The following is a 22,186-nucleotide window of genomic DNA, read 5'->3' on the forward strand; positions in this document are numbered from 1 at the left end:
TGTCCCTGTTTAAGACACAATGGCCTTGTTGTGAGAATGGGCACCAGAAGAGGCCCCAAGAGCTGCTGCAGTCTGGCTGACAATGGTGTCCAGGGGTCCCAGACAGTGCCTACTCTGAGGTACGGAGCTGGGAGCATATAGTGTGGGGGTCTGGAGGGTCGAAAGCCACGCAGAGGGCTGGGGAGAAGGCAAGGGGCTTCCCAAGGTCAGTCCAGAGAGGGCTCCTCCTGGCTGGGCCTCTCTCCCATGACACACTCTCGGGGTATGACTGTTGTGGCCTCCTATGCATGGTCACATGTGGAATGTGCTGTGAACTGCTGACCATATCTACTCCATCTCCAGATGTGGGGCCTCCTGTGGGCACCGCCTGTGCCAGCCGGAGCAGGGTGCCCATAGGACTTGTGCTTGGGATGCAGGGAAAGGCAGGGACAGGGAGGGGGGAGTGGGGAGGGGAGGAGACTGAGCAGGGAGGAATGAGGAAGGGGCCCCATAGGCCCCAGGGAGGAGTCAAGCTTCTGAAAGCTTTGACTAGCACAAGGCCTGAGATCTTTGCTCTGAGGAAAAAAATGCATTTTAATGGTTTCAGTGACCAGAGGACAACCATGACAGCTGTACCACCCAGGGCCAGGGCACACTAGCTCTCACACAAAGTAGGCGGCCAGTGCTGACATCTTGTCCTTTGGCCGCCGGGGGCTGGGCTTCCCCAGGGGCCTCCGGCCTCGGGCCCGCCCTCGGCTCTGCCTGCGGCCTGGGCCGCCACGGTGCATGGGATGGCAGGCGGCTGCATGCTTCAGCTCCACCAGCTCCTGGAAGACGGGGTCGCAGAAGACGCAACCTGTGTGCTGCGTCTCGCCACCGGGCAGCGGGGACTTGGCTTTATTGAAGTCCACATCGAGCAGGGCAGCCTCACAGGCCCCGCAGGTGTCAGCAGCCACGCGCACGCGGTGGGCATTCTCGAAGCAGTGCGCCACAACATTGCACCTGTTGCAGGCCACTTTCCACTTGGGGCCTGAGGTGGGGTCCAGCACCAGCACGCCGCTCTCACACTCCACACACTGCCCGACGCCCAGCATGCTCAGCGAGTGCTGGCAGGTGGGGTGCGTGCACTCATTGCAGCCCATGCCTGTGGAGAGGGAGGTCACAATGCACTTCTGGCCCCATCCTGCCAGCCCTCCCCACTGCAGCCACCAGGATGGCTCTCAGTGTCTCAACATTCCAGCGTTCCTCATCCCAGCAGAAATGCTCCTCCACCTTGCTCTGGGGAGGTCCTTGCTCATGCTGGCCCTGGGGTCTGGAAGATCCCGCCACAGCCACCATCTTGCTTCTCTAGAGGCTCCTCTGCCCTCCGGCCCCTGCCCAGGCAAACACCAATCCCTTGGTCCTTCAGCTGTGCTTCCACAGCTCATACTGACCAGCAGCTCCACTGGGCCACATGCAAGGGCCAGATTCTCTGGAAGCTGCTAGAGGGTAGTATGGGAGGAACTTTTAAATTCTGAGGTTCTGGTAGGCTTAACTGGGGGGGATTTCAGAACTAAAATTAAGTACTCCATTCTGAAATTAAACTGGGGTTTTACTTCTACTCTCATGATAACATTTGACTTCTGTTAAAGTGTGTCGTTTGAAAAACAAAAGCTCAGTCAGTTCAGTCGTGGTTGTTAAGAGTGTTCCCACAACTGGCCTTAGAAAAAGCTTCACTGAATTGTTAAAGTAAATTGGAGCCTACAGATAAACATGTTCTTTTAACTACCTTAAAAGAAGTTCCTCAGCAAGCGCCTAAGCATTCTCTTTTTCTCTTAGCTAAGTAAGCAGAGTTTATTTACATTTTCCTAACTAATGGTCAGTTCTGTATCCAAAAACTCCAACTAAGTTGGCGCAGCTGCAAATATATCACTAGGACTTTCATGTTGGAATTGTTTATACTTTTCATTTTAGAAATATTGCTTTAGTTAAATTGTATCAAGTACCAGAGATGTGTGTTAGTCTAGAAACTGGTGTAAAGAAAGTTTCAGTTAATTGCCACCCTTGTAAATCTCACCTCCTTTCTTGCCATTGCTTTGATGTGAAGTTGTTACCTGTACTCATTCTACTTGTTAAATATCTCTTTGTTTTGCCTGTAAGGCAGAGCATGCCATTACAGCCAAACTGAACGCATGCTGTCCCGTGGTTCATTCCTTCAGTAAATTTTATTTGTTTTTAATATCAAATTGGAGTGTTGGTTCAGTGACTTCCCTAGGACAGTAGGGAAGGACCTTACCCAGCAGCCTGGACTTAGGCCATGCCCACCACCCCCTCTGTGAACTGGGGCAGATGCCTGGCTCTCACTGGCCCTTGGCTCCTCATCTGCAATGTGGGGTGATGACAGCCCTGAGAGGTCACGTTGACTGCAAAGGGGTAGCTTGGTTGTAAGGGGGGGTGGGCTTGGATGGCCTCAGGCCCTGGTGTGGTCTCTCCACCGCTTGGCCACGCACTCTCAGTCAGAGGAGATAGGCAGGGCCGTAGGTGCTGACTACAGCGAATCCTGTGCTGGGTGGACACCCAGTCTGTTGCACTCTCATTCGCTCCAGCAGGGGGTAGGCACCTTGTGCCCTGGCCCAAACGCCAAGCACACGCAGAGACCAGTCGCCACTCAGTTAGCACCTGGCCAGAGCAGCAGGCTGGCAGCCAATGCCTGAGCCAGTGCCGTCCTGGCTCTGCTCCAGTAAGCACTCAGAGGGTGGGCAGGGGCAGCCCTCTGCCTTGGGCCAGCACAGTACTAGGCAGGCCAGCACTGCACAGAGACCACAGATACCTGGTGGTGGCTGAGGCCCAGGATGTGCTCACCTTTCTTCATGTCTCGGAAGGGCGGGTGGTTGTAGCAGTAGGGGCACAGAGGGTAGCTCTTGCCCCGAGAGCCTGACGACCATAGGACCAGCTCAAAGTCATCCAGCGGGCACCGGAGCTCCTTGTAGAGTTTGATGGTGCCGTTCTGGGGGAGGGTATAGGTCTCGTCGCAGTGCGAGCAGTGCAGGCGGCTCGGCTTGGCCTGTGGGCAACATATGGAGTTGGCATGGGGGGCTGCGGGCTGCCCGGCATTCCCCACTCTGACTCCTTTTAATGTTGGTATGCTGCTCACAAGGCCTTCAGGCCAGGCCTCCAGCCTGTGTCTTAGGACCCCTGTCCCCCTACCTCCTGCAGAAAGGGAGCTCACAATCCCTGCATGTATATTAGTGCCCCCCACCGCGGCTGAAAGTGCATAGTGTGCACCTAGGTGGTTTAACAGCTCAGGGCCCTTAGGGGACAATGGGCATTGAGGTGTCTGAGCCCCTGAGGGACAATGTGTGTCTAGGTGGTTTAACAGCTTGGGGGCCCCTGGGGGTGCTTATTGGCAAGGCTGCATCAGGCCTCCAACCACTCTTGTGGGGCAACCAGGAAAAGAAACATTCTTCCTGGATGACCAAAGAGGAAGCAAGAGGACTCAAAGGGCCGGGACTTGCCAAGTTTGTGCACTGAGCACTGCAGGCCGTAAGGATCATCGCTGCCCCTACCCACCTGGATGTACTTCATGAACCGGTGGCACTTGCCGCAGCGGGAGAGGGGCTTTCCCGTGGCAGCCAGGGGCGAAAATGACACCTCCATCAACTCATCCATGCCTGGAAGCAAACAGGGCCAGGGAAGGGGGCCTCCAGGTTTGGAGCTGGAATTAGCGCCCAGGTATGCTGGGAACTGCTGTCAGAAGAGCTTTCCCACCTCCCTGACGATGTTCAGTGGACTGGGTAGACTGAAAGAAGTTCCTACCCCACCCTCCACCCTCTGCTGATTTGGGCAAGAGTCTGAGTATATACAGTGCTCATGGTGAGTATGCACAGCACCCTGCAGTGAGTGCACACAGTCCCATGGGTGAGTACACAATCCCGTGGGTAAGTATGCACAGTCCCTGCGGGGGAGTACACGGTCCCCCATGACAGTGCGGCTTCTGCTGGCAGTGACAGAACGGCAGAGTAGCCCACTGGAAGCATGTGCACTGGGCCAGCCTGGCCCTGTGAGTACTGTGGACACTGCCATGCATTCATGCTGACAGTGACCAGCAGTGAGGCATCCCCACCTGTCTGGTGAGGGACAGACAGGGTGGCCTGACCAAGAGTCCTCTGGGAAGGGGCAGGGAGGAGCAGACCGTACCGGCAATGGAGTCGACGAAGTAGTGGAACTTCCTCTTGAAGATGTCCAGGGTATGCCCCAGCACCTGGCGGTAGTCAGCCTTGCCCTGGGCAATTAGGTTCAGCTGCTTCTCCACGGCGCTGCGGATGGTGGGGAGCACCAGCTCCGCATCTGTGGGTGGGACCAGGGCACGGTGGGAGCACTTGGACCCGAGTGGCTGCGGCCCCATCAGGCAGGGAAAAGGCCACTGCCATGCTCCCTCCAGCTCTGGCCAGTCCCCTGGCCCCTCTGGGCCTCTTGTCCACAGAGCTGGACGGTACCAGGCTGGCTGCCATGCTGCCACCAGGGTTTTCTTGACCTCCCACTGGAATCTTGTGCAGAGGGACCTTCAAGGCAGTGTCACAGATGTGCCCAGGAAAGGCCTGCACTCCTCTATCCCTCCCGGTGACAGAGTCGAGACAAGCACTGTGGTGAGGACCCCAGGCCTGGCCCCTGCTGAGGTCCCCACACATGTGGGCTCATCCATCACATGGGTCGAGCCCTGCTCTGGGCAGGCCCCAGGGGCACCTGGCGCAGTACCTGGCACTGGGCTTTGGGGGATGCAGAGTGAGGCCGTGCCCGTCAGGAGAGGTCAGGGAGCCCAGCCAGCCCGGAGGTGGGGGAGGACAGCCCGACTCACCAATCTTATAGTAGCCGTGCACCAGGACGATGCCGAGGTTGGTGGGCTTGAGCCGGCGCCCGCTCTCCACAGTGACGTAGTTTCGCTGGCAGATGTTATTGATGTGCACGGGGATGCTGGCATCCGTCCCTGGAACACCCAGACAAGACCTGGTCCTCCTTGCCTTCCCACTCACCCTTCAGACTGTGTGCTCAGCATTACCCCCACCAAGGGCCCCTGTACCCAGCCCCCTTACCCCCACGCTGTGCGGTGTGCTTCTCATACATTGTCTTGCTGACCTCAAGGACTGCCGGCACAGCATCAGTGCTTGTTCCCATTTACAGATGGGATGTGGAGGCTCAGAGAGGTTAGGTTATGCAGCCAAGGCCACAGAGCTCGCCCCCCACAAGTCTTGTCAGTGCAACCTCCGTGGCCTCTCTACTACCTCAACCCTGTGGCCCAACCACTGTACACAGGTCTCATCCCCGTTTCTCTTCCCCGTACATGCTCCCCCACCGCAGTGTAGCTGTGGGAGGGTGGGGCTCCCAGGCACCACAAGCAGTCTTTTCACCGCCTGGGCAGCTGCCTCTGTGAGGACGTCGCCCAAGACACTGAGCATGGGGCCTCCCTGGCTGTAAGTGCAACACTGATAGTGTGACATGGCAGCAAGGTGACTGGCTGTTCCGATCTTGTGGCTCCCTGCTGCCCATCTCTGTCCTTGGGTCCAAGTGCTCACTGGCCGTGAGCCCACCTGGCCGCACTGCCACGGGGCCTGTCCCCCATCTGCGAAGATGTCAAATGTCCATCCAAAACCCAAATGCACTTGATCTACTTGGTCAGTAATTTTAAAAACACAGAAAGCTGAGGAACCATATGTTGTTGAAATGGAAGCTGAGTTCCAGGAGGGTCCCTCCTTTCTAGGGCCCACAAACCCTCTAAAATCTGCTCCTGGGTCCAGCCCAGACCCACGTCAAGACTGTGGGTAAAGACTCCCAGCACGCTGCCAAACTTTCCCCTTCCAAACCTGGTGGCCCTGACCCACTGCTGCCCTCCCTCTCCCCGTGACCATGGGCAGGGCTCCACCATTCCCTGGGTTAGGTCCCTACGATGCTGTCAACACTGCACCCCACCCTGAGGGGCCTTTTTCTTAGCACAGAAGACAAAATCGAAGACTGCGATTTGCGTTCAAGGGGACAAAAAGGAGACAAATGCTCATGGTACGTCTGCCATGGGCCAGCACGGGATGCCATCCTCTTGTCCTTCCCCAGGCAGCTCTGAGGTAGGCCTTCACATTTGAAGGACTGGGGACCAGAGGCTCACAGTGGGGCAGGCCCGACAGGCTGGTGGCTCTGCCTCAGCCCTGAGTGGCAGTTCTGGTGGGCCCTTCTCACACAACCCCACAGCCCTGTGCCCGATGCCACTGTCAGTCATGGCCACAACTGCGGCTCATGTTGGTCACTAGGCTCGGACCACAGATGTAGAAAGGTTCCCTAGCCAGAGCAGGGCTGTCCCAGTCAGAAGGAAGGCCACAGGCACTGGGCGAGCAGCACCCACACTCAGGCCCAGTCCCTGCCTCCCACCCAGGCCACGTCACCAGGACCTCATGTTAAAGAGAGGTGCTCCACCAAGTTCACCTGTACAACCAATAAACAGTGGGCAGAACCCAGATGCAACAGCCCTCATTGTCCCAGACCCACTGTCCACAGCCCTCCAGAGTTTGTCAACCAGGTTGGCCAGGAGGCTCATGTCGGGGACTGCGCAATGCCCCCCAGGGAGTGCCACTGGGCAGAGGGCCTGCTAGTCAGTTCCACGCCCACGGTCATGGCTTACAGGCAGGGGCTTGTCTTGCCCACCTCCCCTGAGATACCCGCACAGGCAACTGACTGCAGGTGGGAGTTGACAGCACCCTGATGCCACCCACTTGCATGGGGACACTCATTGTCACCTTGGGGATGCCCTGTCCCTGGGGCAGGGACTTCGCGCCTCTGACTGAAGTGGCTCCCACAAGAGGGGACAGGCCTGGCTGCTGTGTGGACTTGGGAGATCCTGACTGACTCTGGGATTTCTCCTTGTAAACGAGTCAGGTGGCCTCCGGGGCTGCCCTCAACCATGAGCGTGGGTCAGTGTGAGTAGCTCTCAGTGCAGGAGGCTGCAGCTCAAGCCTCCATTGGGAGGAGCTTGGGTGAGGGCTTCCCGCTGGGGGCAGTGCAGGACAGGGATGCACACCGATGCCGTGCTTCTCCATGAGCGTGATAAGCTCGGCCTCTGTCAGGTAGTCGGGTGGGCTCGTCTGCTTCTCCAGCATCTTCACCTCGCTGACGGCGAAGGTGTCACCCCACTGGCAGGTAGGCAGGTTGTCCTCCGGGGGCACACTCTGCCAGGGCATAATCTCTGTGAAGCCTGCAGAGAGCGCACCCCTCAGGGTCAGGGCCTGGCCTAGAAGGCCTTTGCCCCATCCCTCGGTCCCTGTCTGCCTGTGATGTGGGGTCTGTATCACCTGTTGAGAGGACGGTCTTCCCAGAGCAGGTGAAGTGTTCGGGACCGATGCGGAAGGTGATGGTGCTCTGCAGGTACTTGCAGTCATAGCTCACCGTAGCGATGAAGTGCCGTGTGATGTACTCATACAGCCGCCATGCATCACCCCCTGCAATGGTGGGAGTGGTTGCTGTGGCCACTGGTGGGGGAGTGCTGGTGCCCCCCGCACAGTCATGGGGCCCAGGTTGGAGGCCCTCATGGGTCTTCATCCTTCCCTCCCGTGGGGTACCAGGCCAGGCCTGCACCAAAGCCCCAGAAGGAAGAAGGAACACACACAGGGAAAGCCAGTTTCCTGTGCCGTGTGGGCTCCTTGCCGCCATGGCCCCACCCCTCCACACACAGCCCCCAACCCCACTCCCAGATGGACCATTGTCCAGGCACCGTCCTGCCTTCCACTGTCCAGGGGCATGCCACTGTGATCCAGACCCAGACTGTCTCTACCCAAACTGTGCCTTTCCTATCTGTGTCTTTCACGCACGTGGGCAGTAGGAGATACAATCCTTGCGCTGGTCCCTCCGCAGCCATCCTGGCCCCTCGCTTGCCTTCCCACCTCTCTGCACGACCAACAGGGCCTGCCGCCATTGATGGTGGCCATACCCCTCACCTCCCTGGAAGCCTGAGAAGTGTGTATGTGTGTGTGTGTCTCATACCTAATTCAGCCTCTGTGGCCGCCTTCATAGGGGTAATGGGGGGGTGGTCGCCAGCATCGTGGCCTTTCCGTGGGCGGTTGATCCCTTCTGCTAACAACTGCTTCACCTGCGGAGAGAGGACCAGGTAATGTGTCAGCCTAGGCTCACTGCTCTCCTGCCAAGAGCGGGGCCGCTACCAGTTCTGGGTCTGGCCAGATGGCCGAAAGTGTTCTGAGGCCCAGCCCACTCACTGTGTCAGCCCAGTACGGGTGATTGGCCTGCTGCCGCAAAGGGCCCTTCAGGTCGAAGTTCTCAGAGTAGTGGGTGGTCTCGGTACGTGGGTAGCTGATGTAGCCCTGTGTGTAGAGGCGCTCTGCGGTCTGCATGGCGTGCTGTGGCCCCATGCCTGCAAGAGATGGAGGCCTCAGCTGGCCTGGAAGCTGGGGATGGCCAGAAACCTGCACCCAGCCCCTCTGCTGACACTGCTCTCCCAGGACCCTGCCCACAGTCCCCAAGGCCTGGGTTGTGAATGCAGAGGGGCTGTAACCAGCACCATCACGAGCTATCATCTGGTCAGAGGTCCCATGTCTCTAGCCCAGCCCCTCTTAGCACTGTGGAGGCAGGACCCCAAGATAGTGCCCACCCTGCTCCCAGCCAGCCACAGGAGATGGGTCCCGCTTGCTGGCCTCCAACCCCAGCTGGGCCCTCTCCCTTACACCCACTGACACTGCTCTGGGGTTTCAAGGGAGGTGCCCGTCTTGGGGATTAAAGAACATCATCACTGCTATTGTTAAAATATACTTTTTGTCATTAGCCATAGGGTTTTCACTGGCTAATTTTCAGAAGTAGGTCACCAGGCCTTTCTTCCTAGTCTAGAAGCTGAAACCTTTCCACCATGGCTGACCCTGCTGGTATTTGAAATACCAGTGGCATAGGTTCCAGCATCAGAGTAACACACAAGCCACCACAGTATGACAAACTGATGGATGGGTGGTGGATGACACCATGTAGCTCTACCTTACTCCTTTTAAATGACTGTAGAGTTTCCATTGTATGGGTTATTTATTTTTCCATTATATTGCATTTGTCTGTATCTTAAAATAAAATCTCAAAGAAAAAAAACAAAAAGAGTACTGTTTCACATTATGTAACCCTTACAGCTGCCCAGAAGATAGAAACTGTCATAATCCCCATTTTCTCACAAGGCTCCAGGGACAAGGAAGGAAGTGGTCAAGTAGGGTTTGGAGGAGAGTTTGGCTGCAGAGCTGGGACCCCCAGGGCATAAATGCCTCTGAGGGGACTCAATGGAGCCAGGGACGCAGGAGGGCCTGCATGAGAAAAGCCCATGAAGGGGAAGGACACAAACCGCCAGATGACCTCCTGGGTCTTCAGTCCTGGCCGCAGCCACTCTGACCTCACAAGGAGCTGTTTCTACTTGTAACAATATGACACAGGCCAGGTTTCCCTGCATAAATAAATCCTAAGGAGCTACTGAGTGTTAACCAACAATACTGTGAAATGGAATCCTCTCTCCTGTTTGCATTTTCTTGTTCCTACTCCCCTGGGTGGTGCAAATAGATTGCTCTTGGCTGCTAACTGAAAGGTTGGTGGTTCGAACCCATGGAAGAAAGGCCTGGTGATCTGTTTCCATGAAGATTACAGCCAAGAAAACCCTATGGAGTATTTCTACTCAAATACACATAGGGTCATCGTGAGTTGGAGTGGACTCAATGGCAACGGGTTTGGCTTTACTCTGGAACTTACTGAGAAATGCAATCTGCACAAGATTCAGGCTCCTCCGTAGCCTCACATAGCACAGAGGAGTGGTGCTCGGCAGAGGTGGGCGTCAGCTCCACGTCCCATGCCCCGGGTGTCCACCACTATACTGGCATTGAACAAGGCCGTGTACCTGCACCATAAGTCTTTCGGGGACCTCAAAGGAGCACCCCTACGTACCCAGAGAGGAGCTGGCCACCCGCAGCATCTCCACGGTGTTCAGGGCCAGGGGCCTCTGCTTGGCCTTCTCCTTCCTGCTGGTGGCCTCCACCTACAGGGCGGGATCTAGCATGTGGGTGGAAGGTCTGGCTTCATCCACTTGGCCTCCCTGACTCTCACAGTGGTCTAAAGACGTGAGTGGGTATTTACGCAGGACTAGGAAGGGGAAAGGAGCCCTTGGTGGTGAAGTAGTTAAGAGCTCAGGCTGCCAACCAAAAGGTCAGCAGTCTGAATCCACCAGCCGCTTCCTGGAAATCCTATGAGGCAGTTCTGCTCTGTCCTACAGGGTTGCTATGAGTCGGAATCGACTCGACAGCACACAACAGGAAGGGGAAAGAATGACAATGCTGTAAGGGCACAATTTCCTGGGAAAGAGGAAATGTGGAGGAGCGAAGAGGAATCCAGAGACGGGACTGTATAGTGGTTACCAGGGGCGGGCTGGGGGGAGGGGGAAAGGAAGCCACAATGTTTAGGGGACACTGAGCTGTGAAAGGTGATGGAAAAATGCTTGAACATGGTTAACATAATTAACGTCACTTTACGTGTACATGTGAATATGACAGAAATGGCAAACATTCTGGGTGGGCAAAAGGGCACCCAGGGAAGGCTTGAGGAGGGCAGGGACAGTGACTGAAGGCAGCCAGGCTGTGCCCCAAGGACCCTGGCCACTCTCATGGCTGCAGGACATTTGCTTCAATGGCCGCAGACCTGCCCCACTCGTGCAGCCACCCCTGCTGCAGCTCCTTGAACTCAAAGAAACCCTGCCCAAGTAAGACATGTCAGTTGCTATTGAGTTGACTCCGACTCATGGGGACTCAAACTGACAGATAGTGGTGGGAATAAAAGATAGAAGGCGGTAAAAGGTTGCAAAGCTGACAGAGGCTAGAATCCCAGATCCAACCCTTACTGGCTGTGACCCTGGGCAAGTGAGGCAGCGTGAGAGGTCCCTCCACAGCTGTTACCCTCACGTCACAAAGCATAGCCATTACCCTCACATGTCATAAAGCAAGGACACCTGTGTGGAGTCCTGCCAGAAGGAGACCATGCCCCTTGGGTCACGTGGACAGGGACGGTAAGAGGGCCACCAGGGTCACAGGTTTGGGGTGGTGCCTGGTCTAGAGCAGGTATGCAATACACTGTAGCTATTGTGTTGGGTGGGGGCAGTGGTGGTCCTGTGGTAGAAGTCTCGCCTTCCATGTGGGAGACCCAGGTTCGATTCCTGGCCAATGCACTTCATGCTTAGCCACCACCTGTTTGTCAGTGGAGGCTTGCAGGTTGCTATAACGCTGAACAGGTTTCAGCAGAGCGTCTAGACTAAGGTGGAATAGGAAGAAAGGTCTGGTGATCTACTCCCAAAAATCAGCCAATGAAAACCCTATGGATCACAATGGTCCCATCTGCAACTGATCATCGGGATGGCTCAGGACTGGGCAGTGTTTTGTTCCACTGTGCATGGGGTCGCCATGAGCTGGGGACAACTTGACAGCAACTAACATTGTGCTGGGTATATATGTGAGTAGCCATTCTTTCCAAAAGATGTTTGTGTTTGAGAAAGGGGGAGAAACATGTGACCTTGGGCCACAAGCTATTCCTCCAGCCAGAGGCTCCCAAATCCCCCCACCCACTCCCATCCCCCACCAAGGTTGAAATGTGACAGGTGTGGCAGGGCAGGCATACCTGGGCTTCCTTCTCCAGCTTTGTTATGTTTAAAAACATCTGTGCAATCTCCCGGTCGAACACTCGCACTCGGTCCCAGTCCAGAAGGAGAGTTCTGTCTTTATCAGCATTCACCTGCAGGAAGAAGGGTAAAAGGGGAGCAGGTGAGAAAAAGTATCCAGGCGACCTCCCAGTGCCAGGGAAGAGACGGGGTAGATGCAGCTGGTCCATGTTTGGGGCCAACCGGTCCAGGCTCTAGTGTCTCGTGGCTATATCTATTCAGGAGCATGGATCTGCATGCTGAGGCCCAGCCTCTGTCCAAGACAGAGCTGCTCTCACTCCAGGTCTGTCCTCGAAACCAGGCAGACGGTCTTCCTAGGGGTGGCCTGAAATGGAGGCTGGTGCGTCCTTGGGAGTGTCCAAGCCCCTCGTGCCATCCCTGCTCCCCTCCCCCCGCCTAGCACTAGGTGGGGTCCCATCGGCAGGGCCCCCAACCCTTTGTCAACCAGGGCAGTGCCGGCTTATGTTTTAAATCTTACAAGGTGCTCCCATGGAGGTTTTTATTTGAAGAGAGGGTGCTAAGACTTTTCTAAAAAGTCTGAAAACCAGCATGCTATAGCACTCAGTCGAGTTCTTGGGCCTGGCCACATAAGCTGGCTGGACTCTGCTGGGTGGCCTTGCTCCCTCTCCAGAGCTGAGCACATTCCCATGTATCCAGGTTCAACTGGCCCAGGCCTAGCTCAACCCCACTGCCCCCACAAAGGCTAAGGGTTCCAGCTTGGGCCCCTGCAGGCCATGCTCTGCCTCTCTCCCATGCACGGTGTCCATGTTCATGCCCCCAGCTCTGGGGGTTGTGAGGGCACACGGAGTCGTCCCTGGGAGCTGGTGATTGACCATGTCCTGACTTGCACATGTGCTACGTTCCAAGCAGCGGTGGACGCTGCCGTGGTGGTGAAATGCACAATTGCCTTAAAGTGCTGGTGACCTCACGGTACTTTCTTCTTTAAGTATCACATCAATCACCAGATATTAAAAATATAGCTACTACCATGTGGAGACAAAAAAACACTTCTAAAGACCAAAGGGCCCTCACACTTGAGAAGGTGGCGATCCACGGGCCTCAACCCTCCATTCATTATGCAGACACTTAGCTTCACTGTGGTTATGAACTCCTGTCCACTATGTCCCACTGTGCTCCTGTAGCAGCAACCAACATGCGCTGCCATGTGGCAGGGCCTGCAGTGCATCCCCGAGCACCAGCACAGCTCTGAGCACATGCCTGCTGGCTGCTGCTCTGATGCTACTTCTTTTTGAGGGCTTGAGAACAGGTTGGGGCAATGTCAGTCTGTGATGTCTGAGTCTGCTCTGCGCTGGGCACCAGGCCCACACGTGGATCCGGGACAGCAGGCAATGGAGCACGGGGCCAGAGGAGGGAAGCCTGGGGTTCCCCATCTCCTGGGCCAGGGAGGCTGCACCAGCCATGGGGACAGTACTCACAATGCCTGTCATGTAGCTGTGGGGCAGCTCTGTGTCATGTTGACCGAATGAGCTGGACTCAAATCTTGGCTCTGCCATCTACGTGGGCAAGTTACAACCTCTCTAGCCCTCGGTTTTTCCAGCTATGAAATGAGGATATTACTTTGAGGATTAAATGAGATAATGCATGTAAAGTACTTAGTACACAAAGGAGCTTGATAAACATCAGTAGATATTTTTATGATATAATTACATTATGATACTGCTGGTGAAGAAAGACTCTCAGAACCCAAACTCCAAACCTGGAGAGCCTGGCACCAAGAGGGAACAGAAGGCAAACCTTGGCCTGCAGCACCCAGTAGGTCTCCGGCTTGAAGGACTGGATTTTATCGTGTCTCTCCACGCAGAACCCCAGGGTGGGAGTTTGACACGGCCCGAAGGAGATGAGAGAGCTGTCTAAGTCCCCATATTTCCCCTGGAAGTATTTAGTCTGGAACCTAGAAGAAGAGGTGGGGGAGACACCTGGTCATGCATTTACTGAGATGTTGCCATTCAAGCTGGTATGAGTCCAGGCTTGGTACTGTGGGCACAGGGAGGAGGCAGGCGACGGCCACTTCCTGCTTAGAAGACGGCATCAGAGGCAACCAGAAACTGAGTGGCCTCCAGAGAAGACAGGCAGAATCTGGGCAGAGAGGAGCCACTGCATGTGCACAGGTACGTGTCAGAGAAAGTGAGAGAAGGGCAGAGGTTCCTATCATTAATAAAAGGGTCCAGGGACCCCTTTTATTACTTTTCACCCCCCTACTCCCTCACCTATGCGATATTATTTCAGCTAAATATACAACCTTCTTTAGGGTTTTTAAAATGTTGAAAATTGTCCCTAGTACACAGTTGCTGATCTGAGGCTCTTAGAAGCCCAGGGACCATAGACGGCACAGCTCCGCGTGGGGGGAGGGCGGGAATGTACGGGGGACAGCTCTGGCTCCGCGGGGAGGTGGACTCACAGCTCCAGCTGGAAGGCAGGGGTGCACAGGGCATAGCTCCAGCTGCGGGGGTGGGGATGCACAGGGCACAGCTGCGGCTAGGAGGCAGGGGAGCATAGGGCACAGTTCCAGCTGTGGGGGAGGCAGAGGTCCACAAGGCACAGCTCCGGCTGGGGGGTGGGTGGGGGATGCACAGGGCACAGCTCTGGCTGTGGGGGGCCGACGCACAGGGCACAGCTCTGGCTGAAGGGAGTGGGGACACACAGGGCACATCCTTGGCTGGGGTGGGGGTGGGGACACACAGGGCACAGCTCTGGCTTGCAGGGAGGATGCACAGGGCACAGCTCTGGCTGGGGTGGAGTGTGGGTGGCGACATACAGAACACAGCCTTGGCTGTGTGGTGGGGATGCACAGGAAACAGCTGCAGCTAGGAGGCAGGGGCCCACAGGGCACAGCTCCGGCTGGGGGTGGTGTGAGGATGCACAGCTCTGGCTGGTGGGGGGGTAGGGACGCACAGGGCACAGCTCCGGCTGAGGGGGGTAGGGAAGCATAGGGCACAGCTCCAGCTGAGGTGGGTAGGGAAGCACAGGGCACAGCTCCGGCTGGGGGGTGGGGTGGGGATGCACAGGCACAGCTCTGGCTGGAGGGCAGGGGCGCACAGGGCACAGCTCCGGCTGAGGGGGGTAGGGAAGCACAGGGCACAGCTCCGGCTGGGGGGTGGGGTGGGGATGCACAGGGCACAGCTCTGGCTAGCAGGCAGGGGTACACAGGGCACAGATCCAGCTGGGGGTGGGGCACCGAAGAGCAGAGGGCTCATTCTAGCTGGGGGTGTGGCACCAAAGCACACAGGTATCCTTTAGGCTGGGGTGGGTGAGGGCAGCCGGCGTACCCACCTGGTGAAAGCGCAGCCGATGCGCAGGTCCAGCTCCTGGCGGGCGTCCACTGAGAGTGCCTCGTTGTGGTCGGGCTCACCCAGGCGGGCCATGGCATTGCAGATGTCAGTGTCTGTGATGGAGCTGAACCTGGCCCGGAACACCGTCTTCTCACCACCGTGGGCCTTATTCATGACAGGCAGCACAGCGTCGAGGACCTGTTGGGGACCACTCTTCATTGTTCTACGTCGGCAGCAACCGTCTGCCTCCCGCTCCCTCTCTCCAGCCATGAGGCGACTCCTGTACAGGGGGAGCCCTCCACCGTTTGTGGCCCTGGCCCCACCCTGCAGACCTCCTCCTCACCCGCTTTTCCAGGAGCCTCATCTCTCCACAGCACCTCCCACACATGGCTTCCTTTCCTTCCGCCCACTGACTCGTTCAAACGTCCCTTTGTCCTCCTGTCCCTCGAGCTGTGGCCCTCTCTCCTCTCCTGCATTTCTTCCCACCAAACCAGGAGATGCTGCTGCCAGGGACACCCTGGCCCATTTCCCTGCCTTCTAGAAGGGGGCGCTCTCGGAGGGGAGGGCAGCTTGTAAGGGACTGGAACAAGACAAGGAAAGAAAAGAGAATGAGGAGGAAGAGAGATGGGGGGTGGGAACTGGCAGCTCAGGGCTGAAGCAGATGGCTGTGGATGAGGACTCAGAGGAGCTGATGGATGCTGCTGCTAGCCTGCGGGGTCCCAGAGCTGAGTCACTAAGGTGGCCAGGTGGTGGGAGGGGTGTTGCCGGGGGTACCTGACCAAGCAGCTTCCTTATGGTAAGAAGTGGCCTCTTCTGGGGAGAAAGGCCTGCGAGCTGCCCTTACTGTCCATGCTGAGTGCAGAGGCTCCAAGGAGGGGTCATCCTGCAGGGCACTGGGGTGGGGGCGAGCGGGATGGGGCCAAGTGGGAACACGTTTGCCAAGGGTGCACCCCTGGAAGTGGGGCACCCTGAAGTCCCTGCCCCCTGGAGGTGTGATGGCCTCTTTCTGTTCAATGATCACTTGCTGAGTCCAAAGGTGTGCCAGCCCTGTGTGAGTGTGTGAGAGTGCCAGCCCTGTGTGAGCATGTGAGGGCATGCAAGGCCTGTGTGAGCATGTGAGGGCCTGCCAGCCCCATGTGAGCATGTGAGGGCGTGCAAGGCCTGTGTGACCGTGTGAGGACATGCCAGCCCCGTGTGAGCGTGTGCCAGCCCTGTGTGAGGGCGTGCCAGCCCCGTGAGTGTGTAAGGGTGTGCCAGCCCTGTGTGAGTGTGTGTCAGCCCTGTGTCAATGTGTAAGGGTGTGCCAGCCCTGTGTGAGCAGGTGAAGGCATGCCAGCCCTACGTGAGTGTGTGCCAGCCCTGTATGGGTGGGGGCACACAGCCATGGTTGTCACCGTAAGGAGGTGGCGTCTGAGGGGCACCAGGTGATGAGACCACAGTCAAGGCCCAGGGCATGGCACCACAGCCAGCAAGCACAGGCAGGGGCCCTCACAGTGATGCTCCTGCTTCCCTGCAGGGAGGACTCCCTAGGGAGGGATGCTAGAATAGAGGAGGGAAGGCAGGAAGTGAGAAAGGTGAGGCATGCTGAAGGAAACCGGTGCTCATCAGCATCAGGGGAACACAACGGAGAGGTGTCATGCTGGGCCTGGGGCTCTGAAAACCAACCCTTTTCTCAAGACAGCCCCATTCTGAAACCCTCCTGCGTCAGCCTAGAACATATCTGCCCCTTCTACACTCACCCATATAATGTTTTATGAGTGAAATGACACTTAATCAATGCCAGCCAAGTCCTTGCATATTAGAGTCTACAGGACTTCCAGAACAAAGGAGAGAAGAGGCATTTTCACACCAACATGGTTTATTCCCTACTGTGGCCACAGGAATGATGTGACCTCAAGAGTCAGTTGGGGGCAGGTGACAGAAAGGCTTCAACGTAAGGATGAACATGGACGCTGCACTCACCTCAAAGCAGATGTTCTCACCCTCTTTATCACAGTCCAGCCACAGCACGATGTAGTCACAGCCCCGGGCCTCCACCTGCACAAAGCACACTGTCAGTGTGTGACATGTCCCTCATGCCCACACCTGAGCAATGCCAGCTGGCAGCCTGGGCCCCACCTGGGACAGACAGCAGACCATGGCCCCAGGCCTCATTAGGAGGACTATGCCCTCTGGGAGGTGCACACAGTTAACATGCTTAGCTGCTAACAGAAAGGTTGGAGGTTCAAGTCCACCCAGAGGCACCTCAGAAGAAAGGCCTGGCAATCTACTTCTGAAATATCAGCCATTGAAAATCCTATGGAGCACAGTTCTACTCTGACACATGTGGGGTGGCTGTGAGTTGAGGTCGACTCAACGGCAACTGGTAACAACTGGTGTGCCCAGTGCAGGCTCCAGGCTGAGCAGAGTGCTGGCTGCAGCTGGGCTGGCTACTTCACTCAGAATGAATTGAGTTCAGAACTGCTGTGTTTTAGATTAAAAAAAAAACAAACACAAAAAACTGTGCAATATGATCTTAATCCTGAAATACACTACACAGAAAAGGGGCTGAAATGAACTGACCTTCAATGCTAACAGTGCTCGTCTTGGGCCGTGTGATGATGGATAGCTCTTCTTTCTACTTTACCTGTTTTTCCAATTTTACACAATAAGCACGCGTTTGTTTTAAAATTAGAAAACAAACAAATTCTATCTTAAAGTGGAATTCCTGCTCTCCAAAACGGGGTGACACTGCTACCAGGTCCCCGATGGTGATATGCAGAGGAGCAGGCCTGGAAAGGAACTCACAGGCCAGCAGAGGGCACTGACAGAAAGCGCTGAGAAGCCGCCTGGGGCTGCTGGAAGAGGGGCTCCCTGTCTAAGTTGGGGAGTCCCTGGGTGGTGCAAATGTTAACACACTCAGCTGCTAACCAAAAGAATGAAGTTCGAGTCCACCCAGAGGTGTGTTAGAAGAAAGGCCTGGCGATCTACTTCCAAATACTCAGCTATGGAAAAACTATGGAGCACAGCTCCACTCTGACACACCTGGGGTTGCTATGAGTTAGAGTTGACTCGATGGCAACTGGAACTGGTCCTAAGGTGGGAGAAGGACTCATGGACTGTTGTACCCAAGTGAAGGTGGGCAGGGACATTTCCCCTCACTGCCCCCCTGGTGTACCTGTCCCCTGGCTCTGCCCCACACACCTGCAGGAACTTCACAATGTTCAGCTTGGGGTTGGCTTCCTTCTTCTCTGTCGGCGCTTGGCTGAACAGCTCGGCGGGGTCCACTTTGTCCCACTTGTTGTACTTTCCTGCAAGCAGAGCCAAAGTGACATCTGAGTCACACGTCACACAACTTACTCAGGCTTCACTTCACATTGTCAAAAGCCCAGGAAGAGGGTGGTGGTGTTTTCGTTTCACAAACAAGGACAGGGAGGCTGGGAGAGTGATGGGCCTGAGGTTGCCCAGATGGTTGGAGGCAGAGCCAGGACCTGAGCTCAGGAAGTCCGTACCTTCCTTCTGTTCCACTGCTGGGCTGGCACTGCACGTCACAGCCATCCCAGGAGCCAAGCATGCTCCTGGCAGGGGCTGCTACTTGCAATTTGTTTCTGGAACTTTCCCTGTGGCTGGAAGCATCACCTCTCAGGCTGGCTTCCTTTGCTAGAGCACCTAATCACACCATCCATGCCTGTATCCTCTCTTCCAACCTGGATTTCCTGTAACTCTTTAGTCCATCAACACTGGGCCCAGCCCACAGCAGGCACTCAGTCGACCCCATGGAGGATCAAACTCTTCAGGCCTCACAGCCAGCTACTTCTGCATGTAACGCCAGGCTCCTGCTTTCTCAGCCCTCTAGCTTTCTTTTTAGGCCCTGTTTCTTGTTGCTCAGGACAATGGAGGAGGATGGAGCCAAGTTTAAATTCTGGCTTCCCACTTGCCAGCTGGTGCTACAATTCAGGGTCCCAACACTTGGCCACACAACTGTCACTGCTGTCATCGCTGAGCAGCAAGAACAACTACCAAGGCCTTCCTGTGCACCAGGCCCTATGCTGAGCACACTACCTTCCCCTCACACCAAACCCTCAACCAACCCTGGGAAGTCGATGGCATCCACACACAAGAAATGGAAGTTTCAACTTGCCAAGAGAAAAGATCTATAGACACTGTGTTGTAGATTGAATTGTGTCCCTCTAAAATATGTGTTGTAAATCCTAACCTCTATACCTGTGTTTATAATCCCAATGGTTTGTCTTGTTATGTTAATGAGGCAGAATTAGTATAAGGTGTGTTTTGAGTTGAATCTCTCACAAGATATAAAAGGAGCAGACTAAGCAAGCAGAGATGGGGGGAAGATAGGTGCCAGGCCACATGGAGAACTCCGAGGAACCAGAAAACAGAAGGTGAAGAGTCAAGGACCTTTCCCCAGAGCCGACGGAGAAAGAAAGCCTTCCCCAGTAGCTGGCACTCTGAATTCAAACTTCTAGTCTCCTAAACTGTGAGCAAATAAATTTTTGTTTGTTCAAGCCAAAAAAATTAAAAAAAAAAATTCTGTTTTTCTTCCTCTTTAGAAATGGAAATTTGCAGAGGTCCAGTCATTGGACCCTGACCCCAGGCAAGAGCTGGCAGAGTGGGAGCTGGAGCCCAGGGCATATGCTTGTCAACCAAGGGCTCTTCCTCTAGACTCAGGAACCACTAGCCTGGCCCTCCCAAGGAAATGAGTGATTAAGGATACGACGATGGCCACGCTCAGCAGGAGAACGGCCCTCCCCTGAATGCCTGCACAGGACGGGCCCCTCCTGAGGTGGGCGCCACCGCCTGTATCTCTACAGGAAGGCATGCATGGGTCCATGCAGTGATGGAGGGGTACAGTGGGGATGGGGACCTCGGGTGCCTAGGTTCAGGGTGTCTCACCCAGGGACCCTGAATCCCTGCTCTGTGACCTGACAGCCTTGGAACTCATGGCTCTGGATAGACCTCTCTACCCCGAACTCTCCCCTGGCTTCCCCAAGACACCCAGGGAGCAGCATGCAGGGCTCCCTCAGGGATGGAGAGGGGGGAGGGGACTCACCTAGGAAATCCAGGGTCATCACGTGACCACAGACAGACGTCATCTTGAAGTGGACTGGCTGGCCAGCGAAGGTCCCCGTATACTCGTGGACTGAGCAGGCTCCATTCAGCCCTTTGTGTGAAGACATGCTCCCTGGGGAGAAGAAGCTCACAGTGAATCGGCCCCAGCTGAGCTGTGGACACTGCAGCAGCCCAGACCAGCCTGCCTCTGGCGGGTCAGTCCTCCTGACCCAGAGCGGCCGCTGACCTCCTGCTTGGTTCACCGTGCAGCACTCCAGGTGGGCTAGGAGCAAGCAGCCCCCAGCTTTTGCAAAAGAGCAGACACTTGCTCTCTCTTCATTGCTCTTTTCACTCTTGATTCCATTCTGCTCCCTTCACTCAACCTTCACTGGGAGGTTACCAAGGACCTACTGGTTATCAAGTCCCATGGTGTCTGCTCTGGGGACTGGATCTCATGCCCCATCTCCTCTCCCCTCTTGGACCCCAACTTCTGTACTGGGGCCCTTTCTTCCACCCATTGGACCAAGGTGAGGGCAAGGCAGATGCTTGTCATTTCTGGTACCCAGCACCCAAATACCCTTCCTGTTTGCAGGGAAGTCCAAAATAGAATGGGATATAGGATGCTATCAAGTACCCCAGTGCCAAGGAGCGGGGAGAGGAGCAGCCATGCTCTCCCAGCTCCCCGGGGTCCAGGAATGCAAGAGGTCAAGGCATGGCCCGTCGCCTCCTCCTGAGTGGTATAAAAGTGCAGGGGCTGTGAGGGTTAGTGGCTGCAGCCGTAGCAGAGTCAAGAGTCCAGGGGACAGTGGCGTGTGCCCAGAGGTGACGGTAACAGTGGCACTGGCCTTGTCAGATTCAGATGGGGGTGGAGCCTGGGCCGTATCTTCTTCCTCCATAACTTCCTTTTCTGCCTCAGTCTGTCCAGGTTGGTTTCTGTGGTTTGTGGCCCAGCCCACTCACAGTGACCAGTCTGCACCTCCGCTACACTGTGAGCTGGGCCTGTTCCCTCAGGAACCTAGCCCTGGCATGTGCTTGACAGGCCACAGGCCTGAGGCAGGAAGTGCCTCCCACAGTGACTCATATCAAGGAGCCTTACTAGCATCTGCTGACCTGCACTGAATCTGCCCTAGCAGTGGAATTGCACTTTGGAAAAAGAAAGAAATACTGTGAAGTATGAATGACCTGGCTTACAGACCAAAACCCTAAGTACAGGCTGGGGTGGGTCTGAGAGCGGTGGTGGTGCAGCGGTAGAATTCCCACCTTCCATGTGGGAAACCTGGCTTCAACTTTGGCCAATGCACCGCATGTGTAGCCACCAGCCGTCTGTCAGTGGAGGCTTGTGTGTTGCTGTGATACTGAACAGGTTTCAGCAGTGCTTCTAGGCTGAGATGGACTAGGAAGAAAGGCCTGGTGATCTGCTTCTAAAAATTAGCCAACAAAAACTGTATGGATCACAACAGTCCGATCTGCAACTGATCGTGGGCACAGGACCGGGCAGCATTTAGTTCTGCTGTGCATGGGGTCACATTGAGCCAACAATATAACGGGGTTGGTCTGCCTACCTCGAGAGAGGATTTTGGCAATGGACTGGGCCAAAGATGGCTTTTCTGCAACCATGAGCACTGTCTTCATCTTATCTTAAAGCCGCCAGGGCTTTAGTCCTCACACTCCAGCTTCAGGTAAATAGCAAGAAAAGTGTTCACTAGCTGCTCTTCTAGCCACAGCACCTCTGCCAACTCTGACTCCTAGAGAGAAGAAAAGACAGTCAGCAAACAGCAATGCTGCCAACCAAGCCTACTCCACTAACAGGGAGACTGAATTACAACAAAACAAACAAACAAAACCCCCCAGACAAGAAAAATAAATTAGAAAAATGTGAAGACATCTGACATACAAACAACTGCATGAGTTCAAAGACAACCCAGAGAATTTGACTTCATTTGGGGGAAGCCGAGGCAGCCTTGGTGGCACAGTGGTTAACGAGCTTGACTGTTAACCGAAAGGCTGGTGGTTCCAACCCACCAGCTGCTCCATGGGAGAAAGATGTGGCAGTCTGCTTCTGTTGAGATTAAAAAAAAAACCAAAACCCACTGCTGTTGAGTTGATTCTGACCCATAGTGACCCTACAGAACAGAATAGAACTGCCCCAGGGTTTCCAAGTCTATAAATCTTTTTTTTTTTT

General features: G+C 55.5%; 1 protein-coding gene across 2 annotated transcripts in view; it reads right to left on the reverse strand.

Moving 5' to 3' along the window:
* Positions 1-563: 563 nt before the first annotated feature.
* The window catches only part of TOP3B (DNA topoisomerase III beta), a 39,427-nt gene continuing 17,804 nt past the window's right edge, over positions 564-22,186 (reverse strand). Inside the window, exons 2-18 of one of the 2 annotated variants that reach the window (XM_023740544.1) lie at positions 21,567-21,749; positions 20,006-20,137; positions 18,142-18,248; positions 16,921-16,995; positions 14,960-15,156; positions 13,424-13,580; positions 11,629-11,742; positions 9,913-10,003; positions 8,208-8,362; positions 7,978-8,083; positions 7,290-7,436; positions 7,019-7,192; positions 4,814-4,942; positions 4,156-4,305; positions 3,529-3,629; positions 2,821-3,022; positions 564-1,123 (exon numbers count right to left, since the gene is read on the reverse strand). In XM_023740544.1, coding sequence (XP_023596312.1) covers positions 642-1,123; positions 2,821-3,022; positions 3,529-3,629; positions 4,156-4,305; positions 4,814-4,942; positions 7,019-7,192; positions 7,290-7,436; positions 7,978-8,083; positions 8,208-8,362; positions 9,913-10,003; positions 11,629-11,742; positions 13,424-13,580; positions 14,960-15,156; positions 16,921-16,995; positions 18,142-18,248; positions 20,006-20,137; positions 21,567-21,636 — 2,589 coding nt within the window. In that variant the 5' untranslated portion in view covers positions 21,637-21,749 and the 3' untranslated portion in view covers positions 564-641. Of the gene's footprint in view, positions 1,124-2,820; positions 3,023-3,528; positions 3,630-4,155; positions 4,306-4,813; positions 4,943-7,018; positions 7,193-7,289; positions 7,437-7,977; positions 8,084-8,207; positions 8,363-9,912; positions 10,004-11,628; positions 11,743-13,423; positions 13,581-14,959; positions 15,157-16,920; positions 16,996-18,141; positions 18,249-20,005; positions 20,138-21,566; positions 22,036-22,186 lie in introns of those variants that run through there. The other variant, XM_004386199.2, reaches the window with a different exon arrangement.

This window comes from Trichechus manatus, unplaced genomic scaffold, assembly GCF_000243295.1.
Source record: "Trichechus manatus latirostris isolate Lorelei unplaced genomic scaffold, TriManLat1.0 scaffold00157, whole genome shotgun sequence".
Lineage (NCBI taxonomy): Eukaryota > Metazoa > Chordata > Mammalia > Sirenia > Trichechidae > Trichechus > Trichechus manatus.